General features: G+C 34.9%; 1 protein-coding gene across 1 annotated transcript in view; it reads left to right on the forward strand.

Annotated features, from left to right (window-relative positions):
• The first annotated feature begins 1,260 nt into the window (after nucleotides 1-1,260).
• LOC127869011 (U3 small nucleolar RNA-associated protein 6 homolog) overlaps nucleotides 1,261-13,348 on the forward strand; it is a 124,746-nt gene continuing 112,658 nt past the window's right edge. The window contains exons 1-4 of the mRNA XM_052411262.1: nucleotides 1,261-1,506; nucleotides 4,846-4,930; nucleotides 9,171-9,212; nucleotides 12,250-12,321. Of these exons, the coding sequence (XP_052267222.1) occupies nucleotides 1,415-1,506; nucleotides 4,846-4,930; nucleotides 9,171-9,212; nucleotides 12,250-12,321 (291 nt within the window). The 5' untranslated portion in view covers nucleotides 1,261-1,414. The remainder of the gene's footprint in view (nucleotides 1,507-4,845; nucleotides 4,931-9,170; nucleotides 9,213-12,249; nucleotides 12,322-13,348) is intronic.

Genomic DNA, 13,348 nt, shown 5'->3' on the forward strand with positions numbered 1-13,348 from the left:
GGACGACACTTTACGCACATGCATTATGCCCAGTTTTCTCAGAACGCGACTCATTTAAGGACGTAGTTCAAACATCGTGGCACAGGTAAGTCCTTGAAACTGCTACATAAAATATCACTTTATTATAGCTTAAAATGCGTATTGGCGTCAGTTCCTGGTCTTAACACCAATTCATCGGGATTGACTCAATCTCTTTTGGAAGAATGCAACATTATCTATTAGATCGACAAGAAGTCCATGTTTTTGTGAATTTAGCAACTTGTATAGCTGAACGCAATTGCTTGATATCGTAATCGATTTAATAAGATAGAAATGTGCCCAACACACATGCAAAACACATAGATTTGCATTTACAAATCCCACCAGGTCACAACTAATACATGTCATCATGTTTCCGAATATGGTTGTGTATGTTGTGTATGTTTCTGTACACTTGAGGATGAATATATTTCCGCAGAATCGCAATACATTGCCTTCTTTTTAAACAATGCAAACTATGTTGCAAAGAAAATCACATATTTAACCTACTCACCCTGTATAATTCTCCGTCAACTTAAAAACATATTCTGGTCCATAGCGCAAGCTCGGAAGAAGCATTGGCTCGTTTATTAATGTGTTTCAAAAACAGGTGGTGTACCTGCGTGATTAGCGATGGTGTTGCTAGCATAACTAACACCGATGGATGAAATAACGTGAATATAGTGCCTCCACAAAAATAAAGACTTCCTCTGGATATGATTGCGTCTGGCTTCACGTTTATTTGGTCTGGTTTTGTTTTAATGGGTCTGAAATGCGACCAAACGATATAGCACTCCAGACCGCATTATTTATAAGCGCTCCGTAAGAAATAAATTTAAAGACACGCATATATGTCGTCCCTACATTTTGGTATGTTTTCGATCTATTTGGTTTGAAAGGCGCATATTCAAAAACACACCAGAACGACAAATACACGCATGCTGAATTTAAGGCGTCAAAACTCCGTAACGAAGGGGCGACAACAATTTTGTTCGATTCGTCGTCAAAGCTCGAGGCTCAAACAAGCAAAATAATGGGGGCTTTGTGGATGACCCGTTGGAAAAGCAAACATATTTCTGCATCGAAGCTTAAGACTTTGTAAAGCATGCTCCGCGCAAAAAAATAACTGTATGTAACGTGAACAACGTATAGGTTCTGTCACGATATTTATTAAGGGCACCTGTTTTACATGTTTATTATCATAGTGTAGCCGCTGATTTCAGTGTAACCGTTTGATATTCTTCAAAAAGAGGCGAGGAGCCATCAATCGCAAAATTCACGTGGAGTTCAATTTAAATTTCAAATTTTCATTCTAATAGAATTGTTAAAGTTATTAAGTAAAAATAAATTTGTGAATACTTTTCTATTGAAATAGTCTGTCCATTGTTAAGCAAAAATGGCGGAGTATGTAGAGCAGAGTACAGAGGAAATGCTCCCAGAGTTGGAGCAAATGTGTCGAGTCGGTTTGTTTACAAAAAAGGAAACAAGGTAAACAACAGCGATTTTAGTGTAAAAGTCACTATGTAGAAATCTTATACTCATTATTGCAATTGCTACGTCAGGGAAATAAGTTGTTTATGTTTACTTTTATATCTCGGAGCTCCATATAATTTGTTCAACAGGGTTTTACATTCATGTCAAATTTTAGGGGTCCCTAGGACTCTAGTTAATTATGGTTTCCAGTCAACTCGTACCTAAGTCAACTCGTACCCTAGTCAACTCGTACCCGATTTGGTCAACTCGTACTTTAGTCATTTTTCAGATTGGTCAACTCGTACCTTTTTAATATTTGTTCTTTATGGAAACAAATTGCGATGGGTGTTTGCATGCATTTGATGTTTTTTATGTTTATTGCAGGTACGAGTTGACCAAACAATTCTGTTGTACTGAGCAAGTGTGACACCTAAAAAGTATACAAATCGTTCTGATACAAATTTCTTTGTTTCATTTTTTTTTGTATTGTGGCAAAAATAAGATTAATGCCAAATTCTATTATGACAATGCCATTTTATTTTTTTAAATTAACTGTAAGCAATATTGAATTAGTTATTTAAAAACGTAAATTAGTTATATATCATTCACGTTCCATAAATACATCAGTTCTCATTGTATATACATATGGGGCCTGCTTTCTGCTAATCTTGGTATTAGTGTACATAGTACAACATACCAATGGCGGCTGAGCGCAGAATACTGCAATCGGCCGCCAAAAAAATCTATATGGATTTGCGGACAGAAATACAAAGAAGGAATCTGCGGACGATATATACAATTGTTGCGTTATAACTCGTATACAGATAACTCTATTGATAGTTCTGTGTTCTTTATTCAGTTCTTTACATAATGTTTCAAAGTCCAATACATCCAAGTCCAAAAGTTAATCAACAATATATTACAAAATCCGTTCAAATCCATCCGTATGAAATTCTAATTAAATAATGTATTGAATTAATACATCAAGCAAAGATACTCTTACTCTAACGTACATTTAGTCGTGTTACTATGTCAATTGCGGAAGAGAAACCTATCACCGAAGACGTAATTTATCATATATATATATCGGTCATTTTGGTTTGCATATACAATAAATGGTCTTTTTAATTGAAAAGGCAGACGAAATCGACTAAAGTTTTAATATAAATTGATGTTTTATCTCTCCATTTGGAGACCGTTTACATAATTTACGAAATTGGCCTTTAAGTTGCGCTGCTTACCATTTTAATATTTATATAATTAAATAATAATAATCTTATACCTTAATGTTTTTATTATAATTGAACATTTTCTTTGAGGCCAATTTCTACAAAATTTAAAATATACTGCTCTGTTTTATTAACATAATTTATGTTTATTTACTTAATCATACGCTTATAATCATATTAAAAATCATATTAAAGATAATTTCTAAAAAAAATAATAATAACAGTTCTGTTTTATAAACATGATTTATGCATGCATCAATATTTAGTATACTCTTTAGGATAATAGTTTCAACTTAATAATCATATTCTACATAACTAATTTCTATATGATTTAGTAATTGTTCTCAATGTTAACTATATTAGGTTAATACGACACTCAATCAATCAATTAACACAGACCGTTATTTCTTTAATCTTTTAATTAATCGACATTGTTCAATAAAGGCCAGTTGCTACTTCACACAGCGCAATACACGCGAGAATTATTGTAGGTTGATCAGTTTAGTTAATTGAATATTGATGATGTTTTTATTGAGATTTAATGATGTTTATATGAATTTTAAATTTATTTGCCTATGCAGGGATCGACAAGATTACAATAAATTAGATAATCCGACAGACGGTGGTTATATATTGCTGAATGAAAGAACCATAAACAACGCAAGAAGTTACACTCAAAATCTCATAATCTTAATGATTATAATACACATATTAATGTACAAATAATTTATAAATTTAATATATACAGCTTATATATAAAATAATAAATGATGCACTTTCTATTGTGTACATTATAATTTAGACTTTACATACTCACCAGTTCCAAATAGTTAATTATATCCTTTAACTTCAAAGTGGATCATACCTTTAATTGGTTAAGTCTTCATGCGGTGTTTACAATCAAACCTTTTATCAAAGAAAATGCCGACAACTACCGCGCGTGTCATTTTAGATGCACGACAAACAAATTGTTTAACAAATCGCCGACGGTCCTGTTGTCATAAAGGTGTTATTAGTCAACATTTTATCAAACAAAACGCCGACAAACACGTCCTTTATAATTATACACGTGTGAAAAATAATGAACTTGTCTACTTTTGAAAAAAAAAAACATTTTTTTTATAACCTTTATCTATATTCATATCAAAAACATATTTCACGTCTTTGATATATATAAATAATTTTTAGGAGGGTACGTGTTGACCAATTCGGGTACGAGTTGACTAGTGGGGGTACGAGTTGACCAAACATCGGGTACGAGTTGACCAAATCGGGTACGAGTTGACCGAAGGTACGAGTTGACTAAGGTACGAGTTGACTAGCTCCCTTAATTATTGTCAGGGGTCCTGTCAATAAAAATGGGGGTCCCAATATAGTAGGGGGCGTTGTTTCAGTCCCACAGGAACCTTGTACTTGTTTGGCTGACTCCGCATCATTTAAATTTGTTTAAAAGAATGCATGTAGGTCACCTTGTTTTGACATTTTTGCAGACGAAAAAGGGAATATTTAAATGCATGCCATTTGAGTTACAAGCAGTGAATATATGCTAAATATGCTGGCTGTGTCAAAGTCAATTAGTTAAAAGTATAGTAATCAATTATTTACGTAAACAATCAAGGGTTGCAGTCTTGGTTATGCACTGCAATAGCGTAGCAGGCTTTTTAGGCCCCAAGCTTTTTCAGTCCAGTCTGAAAATTCAGGTTGATTTGACACCAAGGTTATTCAGCCACAAATTGACAAGGCTAATCTGGCCGTGCATTTTATCACATCTTATCTTTAAAAGTTACTTCATTTCAGCATGGTGTTTTTTTCCACCATTTTGGGAATGGCTTTGCACTTTGAAAAATCGCTTTGTTTTTGCTTAAATTGGGAAATTGGTGTTTCTGTCTTTTTACTAAAAAATGCTTAAATCGAGTAACTCGCAGTCTGTTCAGGTTTTATGCTGCTCATCAATATCCAAGGGTGGGAAATGAAGCCTTTAAAACTTGAATTTAGTCAGAAAGGTCTGTAATTAAATTTAATTTTCTAGGTGACAACAAATAGGTAAAAATATGTATCTAAATAGTAAAGGGGTTAATACTGTAATGCTAAACAAAAGCTTATGTCTGGTTTGCATTAATTTCAGCAAAATTCTGGAGAAGAGAAAAGGTCATGAGTATAAACTTCGTCGTAAGCAGAAGCAGAAAGAAGACTTTCTACAATATATCCAGGTAATAAATTTTTCAACAGAATACTCATTATTGTTATGATATTTTATACACTTTCTTAGAAATAAAAAATTAGAACATTATGATGCACAAATTGGTGGCTGTGGTGTATTAGATGAGTCTGCCTAGCTACCAGGAGGTCATGGGTTTGACTCTAACTGTGGGAGCGATCTTTAGATCTTTCCCAGAGACACCAAGGACTGTTGTCCTAGGAAACTGACTTGAGAGTGTTTCAGATAAGTAGTAAGTTCTCTAAACGCAATCAAGCTAAAATAAATCAGTTTAAACTAAAGTTTAAAAACACATGTTGACTTTTTAGTTCGACTATTATATATGAAATACATATAGTGGAGCTATCCTACTCACCCCGGCGTCGGCGTGAGCGTCTGCGTTAGAGTCTGCATTAGCATCTGCGTTAGCGTCTGTGTTAGCTTGCAAATGTTTAAGTTTTCGTACTACCCCAAATATTTTCTTTGTCCCTTGACATATTGCTTTCATATTTTGCATACTTGTTTACCATCATGACCCCAACCTATAAATAGGAGCAGATAACTGTATCAAGCATTTTGACAGAATAATGGCCCCTTTTATACTTAGAATATGCATATTATTGATAAATCTATGTTAAAGTTTGCATACTACCCCAAATATTTCCTGTGTCCCTTGACATATTGCTTTCATATTTTGCATACTTGTTTACCATCATGACCCCAACCTATAAACAAGAGCAGACAACTGTATCAAGCATTTTGACAGAATAATGGCCCCTATTATACTTAGAATATGCATATTATTGATAAATCTATGTTAAAGTTTTACAAAACAACACTTACCTGATATACCACAATGCACTCCACTCAAACCATCCCCCGCGCCCCCCCCCCCCCCCCCCACACACACAAAACAATTTTATTTTTATTTTTGAAAGATCATCTATTATATGATCACACACCCACATTATACCCCCTCTCCCCCACCCCCCCCAAAAAAAAAATGTTTTTTCTTATTTTTGAAAGATCATCTATTAAATGATCACACACCCACATTATACCCCCCTCCGACTCCATGATGGTTTACGTTATACTGTCAAGCACTTGAATAGTCGAGCGTGCTGTCCTCTGACAGCTCTTGTTAGCTTACCTGATTGCTCAGGTGAGCTTTTGTGATCGGTCTTTGTCACTGTCTGTCCGTCCGTCCACATTTGTTTGTTAACACTCTAAAGGCCACATTTCTTTCTGATCTTCATGAAACTTGGTCAGAAGATTTGTCTCAATGGTACCTCGATTGAGTTCGAAACTGGGTCATGCTGGGTCAGAAACTAGGTCACTAGGTAAAAAATAAAGGAAAAAACTTGTAAACATTATAGAAGTCGCATTTCATGTCCAATCTTCATGTAACTTTGTCAAAATGTTTGTCTTAATGATATGTTGGTTTAGTTCAAAAAGGGTTCCGGTCCATTGAAAAACATGGCCACCAGTGGGTGGGGCAGTTTTCCTTATTTGGCTATAGAGAAACCTTGTGAACACTCTAGTAGTCACAATGTTTGCCCAATCATCATGAAATGTAGTCAAAACATTGGTTTTATTGATATCTCGCACGAGTTTGCAAATGGTCCAGATTGGTGAAAAAACATGGCCGCCAAGGGTCAGGGAAGTTTTCTCTATATGTATATAGTGAAAACATGTGAACACTCTAGAAGTCACATGTTTGGTCCAATCTTCATGAAATTTACAGAACATTCATTTTGTTTCCTAGATATGTGAGTTAAGTTTAAAAAATGGTTCCGGTCCGTTGAAATACATGGCTGCCAAGGGGACGGGGCAGTTTTCCTTATATTTATATAGTAAAAAAGGCTTTTGAACAGTCAAGAAGTCACATTTTTTGCCCAATCATCATGAAACTTGGTTGGTTTTATTGATATCTCGGATGAGTTTGAAAAATGGTCCAGATCGGTGAAAAACATGGCCACCAGTGGTCGGGGCATTTTTCTCTATATGTATATAGTGTAAACATGTGAACACTCTAGAAGTCACATTTTTGGCCCAATTTTCATGAAATTTGGTCAGAACATGTGTTTTCTCGATATGACGGTTGAGTTCGAAAATGGTTTGGATCGGTAAAAAAACATGGCCACCAGTGGAAACTGGGTCGTGCTGGTTCAAAAACTAGGTAAAAAACAAACAAACTTGTGAACACTGTATAAGGCACATTTGATGCCCAATCTTCATGTAACTTTGTCAAAATGTTTGTCTAAATGATATGTTGGTTGAGTTCAAAAATGGTTCCAGTCCGTTGAAAACCATGGCTGCCAGGGGGGGCCCATTTTCCTGATATTTATATTGTAAAAAAAAGCTTGTGAACATTCTAGAAGTCACATTTTTTGCCTAATCATCATGAAACTTAGTCAAGACATTGGTTTTATTGATATCTTGGACAAGTTGGAAAATGGCTCCAATCGGTGAAAAAAAAAACAAACTTTTTAGCTCATCTGATTGCTCAAGTGAGGTTTTAGGATCGGTCGTTGTCAGTCATCCAGCGCCCTCACACTACTTTTGGGGAAGGGGTCCGCAGCCCTTAGGAGGGGGAATTTTTCGCGGTGTTTCCCTTTTTGGGTGATTTTTCACTTACTCTCTCATTATTACATTTGTACATGTTTGCACTATATTCATTGCATTTTTCATAATTTAGTATGTTTGCAAAGATTAAATTGAAATAGAATTGAGATATAATAATCATGAGACACATAGTTCTATTAAAAAAAAAAAAAAAATTGTTTTTTTTTAGGGGGAATTTTTGCCCCCAAAAGGGAAAAAAGTATACTTTTCAGGTTGGGGACTGCCGCCGAATTTCGGTGGCAGATTTAATAGATTGAGGGCCCTGTCATCTGTCCATCCGTCCATTAACATTTGGTTTGTAAACACTCTAGCATTCACATTTTCAAGCATTCTTTATCAAAGTTGCTGAGAAGCTATATGGCCATAAGATCTCAGTCAAGTTTGATAATAAGCAAAATCACATTAAAAATGCCAGAATTATTACCCTTGGCTTGTCAAAATTTTCATTTTATTATACAAAATCCTTGTTAACACTCTAGAGGTCACAATTTTGTTTCAGATTTTATGAATCTTGGTCATAATATTTATTTTTGTCAGCAAAGTTTGATGTTTGGTCATGGGTGATGTTTGGTCATGGGGGTCAAAATATAGGTCACCAGGTCAAATCTTACAAAAACCTCCAGGGCCTTTTTTCCCCTATTTCAGCTAAAAATTCCCCCCTCTAAATTTTTTTTAAATATATTTTTTTAATTTTATACCTATGTCGCCAGCTGGTATCTTGCTATTTAAACCTTTGATTAAATGTTTATTTATGTAAATTACATTAAAATAGAGCAATATTAAGTGTTGAATGATTGGTGAAAATATCTTGTAAAATTCCCCTTTTCGCCCAAAACGACGTGATATTCCCCCCTCTAAGGGCCCCGGCCCCAATCCCCCAAAGTGTAGCAAGGGCCCTAACCTCGTAAACACTCCATAGGCCAGAGTTTTGGTTTAATAATGAAGAAACTTGATCAGGATGTTTGTCTGGACAATGTCTAGGTCAAGTTTGACGTTTGGTAATGTGGGGACAAAATCTAGGTCATGGGGTCTAATCTTACAAAAACCTTGTAAACACATTAGAGGCCATAGTTTTGGTCCAATAATGATGATACTTGACCAGGATGTTTTTCTTGATAATAACTAGGCAAAGTTTGACATTGGGTCATGTTGGGTAAAAATCTTGGTAATGGGGTCTTATCTTACAAAAACCTTGTAAACACACTAGAGGCCATAGTTTTGGTCCAATAATGATGATACTTGACCAGGCAAAGTTTGACATTGGGTCATGTAGGGTCAAAATCTTGGTCACGAGGTCCAAATCTCACAAAAACCTTGTAAACACAATGTAGAATTAGCATTACTTGCAAATGTTTGCATTGCAAAAAACCCATGCAAATGGACAATACTCAATCAGAATTTATCATATGCTTACACTGCAAAAGTAAACAGAATAGAACCAATCTAATATGCTCTAGAGTACTGAATTTTCTACTATTCAATGAACAAGGCCTTGTAAAAAAAAGGTGAGCGAACTAGGGCCATCTTGGCCCTCTTGTTTGTAATTTTTATAATAGATTTTTTTGCAATCTTGTTTTTTACTTGTATACTAGAAAATGGTGACAAAGGCGAATTAACTTGTTTTTCAGTATGAGACCAATCTATTGGCACTTGTTCGCAAGAGGAGAGATGTAAGTGTATTATGTAATGTTGTTTTGAATACTATTTTGCATTGGTGGTTTAGTGTTTAGTCGATAGGTTAGAAGGGCATGGTGCGGTGAATCTGATGAAAAGCGCTTATTCAATTTATTGGTTTTAAGTAAGTCAATACACCCATGTTGTATTGTTAGCCCCTGCCATAGGTGGAGGGATATTGTTTTGGCGTTGTCCGTCAGTCCGTCCGGAGCCATATTTTGGAAGTGCTTTGGTGGATTTCATTGAAACTTTTTATGAGTATATATATGGATAAGAGGATGATGCATGCCAAATGGCATTGTACACCATCTGTTAATAACAGAGTTATGGCCCTTTGTATCTTGAAAAAGTGATTTTTAATATAAGCTTAGAGCTTTATCTCCATTAACTTATGAGCTAGAGCCATGAAAATTGCCATAGTTGTTCTCAATCATCTGGGGGTGCTTCACATTCAACATACATAATCCTAGGGGCTAAGGTCAAGGTCACACATTGAGGGTCAAAGGGCGTTGTCCATCCGTCAAGAAAACGTTTGTGTCCAGAAGCAATTTTGCCGGGGATATCAATTCAAAGAATTTGCTAGTTATCCCCCACCATAGGCGGAGGGATATTGTTTTGGCGTTGTCCGTCCGTCCTTCCGTCCGGCACTTTTGTGTCCGGACCCATATCTTGGAAGTGCTTTGGCGGATTTCATTGAAACTTGGTATATGTATTGATAAGAGGATGATGCACGCCAAATGGCATTGTACACTGTCTGTTAATAACTGAGTTATGGCCCTTTGTATCTTGAAAAAATGCTTTTTTGTGTGTCCGGAGCCATATTTTGGAAGTGCTTTGGCTGATTTCATTGAAACTTGGTATGAGTATATATATGTATAAGAGGTCGATGCACGCCAAATGGCATTGTACACCATCTGTTAATAACGGAGTTATGGCCCTTTGTATTTTGAACAAATGCTTTTTTGAGTGTCAAATATAACACTATTGTGTCCAGAAGCATATTGGCGGGGGATATCAATTCAACGAATTTGCTTGTTTTACTTATTTTATCAGTTAGTTTCCTGAATGCTTAAAAAAGATTAAACTGGAGAAATTGTTATTTGTTTTCAAAGTATATAGTACTGATGATGTGTTGATTTAGAAATAAAAGCAATAATACGCCTTATCTAATTATTAGGAACTTATAAACAAATTTGAACTTAATACATTATTTTAATGCAAAATGCCTTTGAACATTTGTTAAAATCTTTTTTAAAATGATTAAACAACAGACAACTACACTGCAACGCCGATATATCGCGGTTGGTGGGGTCCAAAGATCGCGAGCGCGATATATCCAGCGCGCGATATTACTCTAGAAATGTCTAACATAATTTAATTGCGGTTAATTTGTCAAATTTCCCAATGTTTTCATTTTATATACGGCGCTGCTACATATTTGTATAGTAATAATTGCAAACCAATTCTACAATAAACATTTTCATAACTACGTACGTATCTTATTTATCATAAAAACCAAATGTAAATTACATTTTTTATTTTCATGTACGATATCGCTCGCGAATCAGCTAAAAAGAAGAATTATTGCCGTCAAAAACGTAGTAAATATAATTGTCGAGATACTGCGGTACTCTAATTGAAATTTACAACGAAACTTTTAATGGAAATTAAATTATCTCAATGTTGTACCCGCTACGAAATTTTTATTTACAAATAAATACACCCACGCCAACTTTCGCGCGCTTTTTATCAGGACAAAGAAATTCATGACCAGTACCGAAATTTAACGATTTATATACCAGTAAACTACCAATATTACCTTTGCAATGACACTAATTGGTTATTTCTTTTGTGTTAAAAACAACCCTAGCCGTGTGTAAACAACACTGTCACTTATTGACTGTTGTTCACGCTTCACTGCGTTCCATAGTAAGCCTCGAAATATAGGGTGTTACCACTAGCTATAACCGGAGTTTTGCTTAAGTTAGCGAACTCTCAGATTAAAACATGTCATTTAATGATGATGCTTGTCGGATTTTTGGGAGCCATTGCCAAAGCGCGATATATTGGACAGCGCGATATACCGGTCCGCGATATATCGGCGTTGCAGTGTATTACAAATTAATTTTATCATGGTTTGTACTAATTATGCGATAATTTTGTTTGCTTGTGGAATAATGCTATATAAGTTGTTTCAAAACAATAATATAAAAAATGCTACGACTTTTATAGTTTAGATCAGCAACATTAAAAATCAAATAAAAAGTGTAAATGAGTTTTTTTTGTGCCAGTAAATTTCTACTTCAGAACATTGCCTATTCACTCAATTGTTATTTTTTCTTCAAGAACATACATGTGTTTCCTTCTTTATGAAAACCTTCATCAGTTATCACAAGGGCCGCTGTTTAGGATAATATTAGCACCTAATAAAAGGCCATGAATGCTAATTGGATATGGAAAGGGCATGGTGGCAGACCAAATAACAGGAGCTGTGCAGCCCTGCACTGATTAGCCCTGGATACAACGCTGGTTCTCTGAGGATAATAATTAAAGAATTAAGTATTGTATTGTTCTCCAGGGCTTACTCTGATAATTTTTATGCTCCCTGGATCGAATGATCGGGGCATATTGTTTTTGGCCTGTCTGTCTGTCATTCTGTATCAAAACTTTAACCTTGGTTAAAGTTTTGCGATAATTTTTGCAATATTGAAGATAGCAACTTGATATTTGGCATGCATGTGTATCTCATGAAGCTGCACATTTTGAGTAGTGAAAGGTCAAGGTCATCCTTCAAGGTGAAAAGTAAAAAAATACAATCCAAGGGAAGTAATAAGCTTTAAAAGGGAGATAATTTCTTGCCAAATGATATATTGAAATTTTATTTCAAAGCGGCGCAATAGGGGGCATTGTGTTTCTGACAAACACATCTCTTGTTTACTAAAGGTTTACTTAAGGAATATGTTACATCAGTTGCATATTTTATGCCATTGTTTAACACTGCTACCACCAAGTCACTTGGTGATATATTTTCAGAGAACTGGGTACACCCACAAGAAGATTGAGATCGATAACAACATAACCAGTAGGATACACAGACTGTTCAAGGTATTAATACAAACACACTGCTGGTCTTTACTTCATTTTGTTCATTCATTTATGGACAATGACAGTGACATGACTTAATTGACTTTTGTTTTCATGTTGTTTTCCAGGTTTTTTTTTCCACTTTTTGGGAAGATAGCCCATGGCTTTGGAATTGGGAATTTTATCGGCATTTTCATGAAATTGGGAAAATAAATTCATTAGCCTTTTTTTCCACACGAAAAGTCCACTGATTAGGGAAATACTTAATTTGATTTAACTCTTTATAATCATTCAAATTAAATGAAAAAAATCATATAATGCTTTGTTAGATGTAATTGAATTAAAATTGAGATATAATACACATAAGACTTCTTTCTAAAAAAAAAAAAAAAAAATTTTTTTTTTTTTTTGGAAATTGGGAATTTTTTGCCACATTTTGGGAAAAAAGTATACTTGTTGGGATTGGGAACATAGCCGAATTTCGGCTATAAAATCGGGCCAAAAAAACCCCTGGTTTTCATATACTTCTGAAATGTGTTGTGTTTTTTAAGTCGCAAAAACAAAATGAATGGTACAAAATAGATTAAGCTGTGACACAGGAAAGCGGGGCTTATTATACGTGCTTAAAGTGTCCCAGATAAACCTGTGCAGTTTGCACATTCTAATGAGGGACGACACTTTCCTCTTTTATGGAATATTTGCTTAACTGAAATAGACTTTAAACGAAAGTCCAGTCTAGGCGGAAAGTATTGAACGCAAACTTTAGCTACATGCATAGCTAGGAAAGTATTGTACGCAAACTTTAGCTACATGGATACAAACTTTAGCTACATGTATACAAACTTTAGCTACATGGATAGCTTAATTTCATTTCTCTTGAGTCTGTATATTCAGTATTTTTGCGTTAATGTCATTTTATTAAATCAATCGTAATTTAATTGTTTTTATGTGATTATTTGTCTCATATATTTTCCTTGGAAAATAATGGTATGGATGTTCTTCACCAAGATTTAAGTTTATGCAATCATAATGTAAATCAGGATAAGCA

The sequence above is a fragment of the Dreissena polymorpha genome, chromosome 2 (assembly GCF_020536995.1).
Source record: "Dreissena polymorpha isolate Duluth1 chromosome 2, UMN_Dpol_1.0, whole genome shotgun sequence".
NCBI classification, from domain to species: domain Eukaryota; kingdom Metazoa; phylum Mollusca; class Bivalvia; order Myida; family Dreissenidae; genus Dreissena; species Dreissena polymorpha.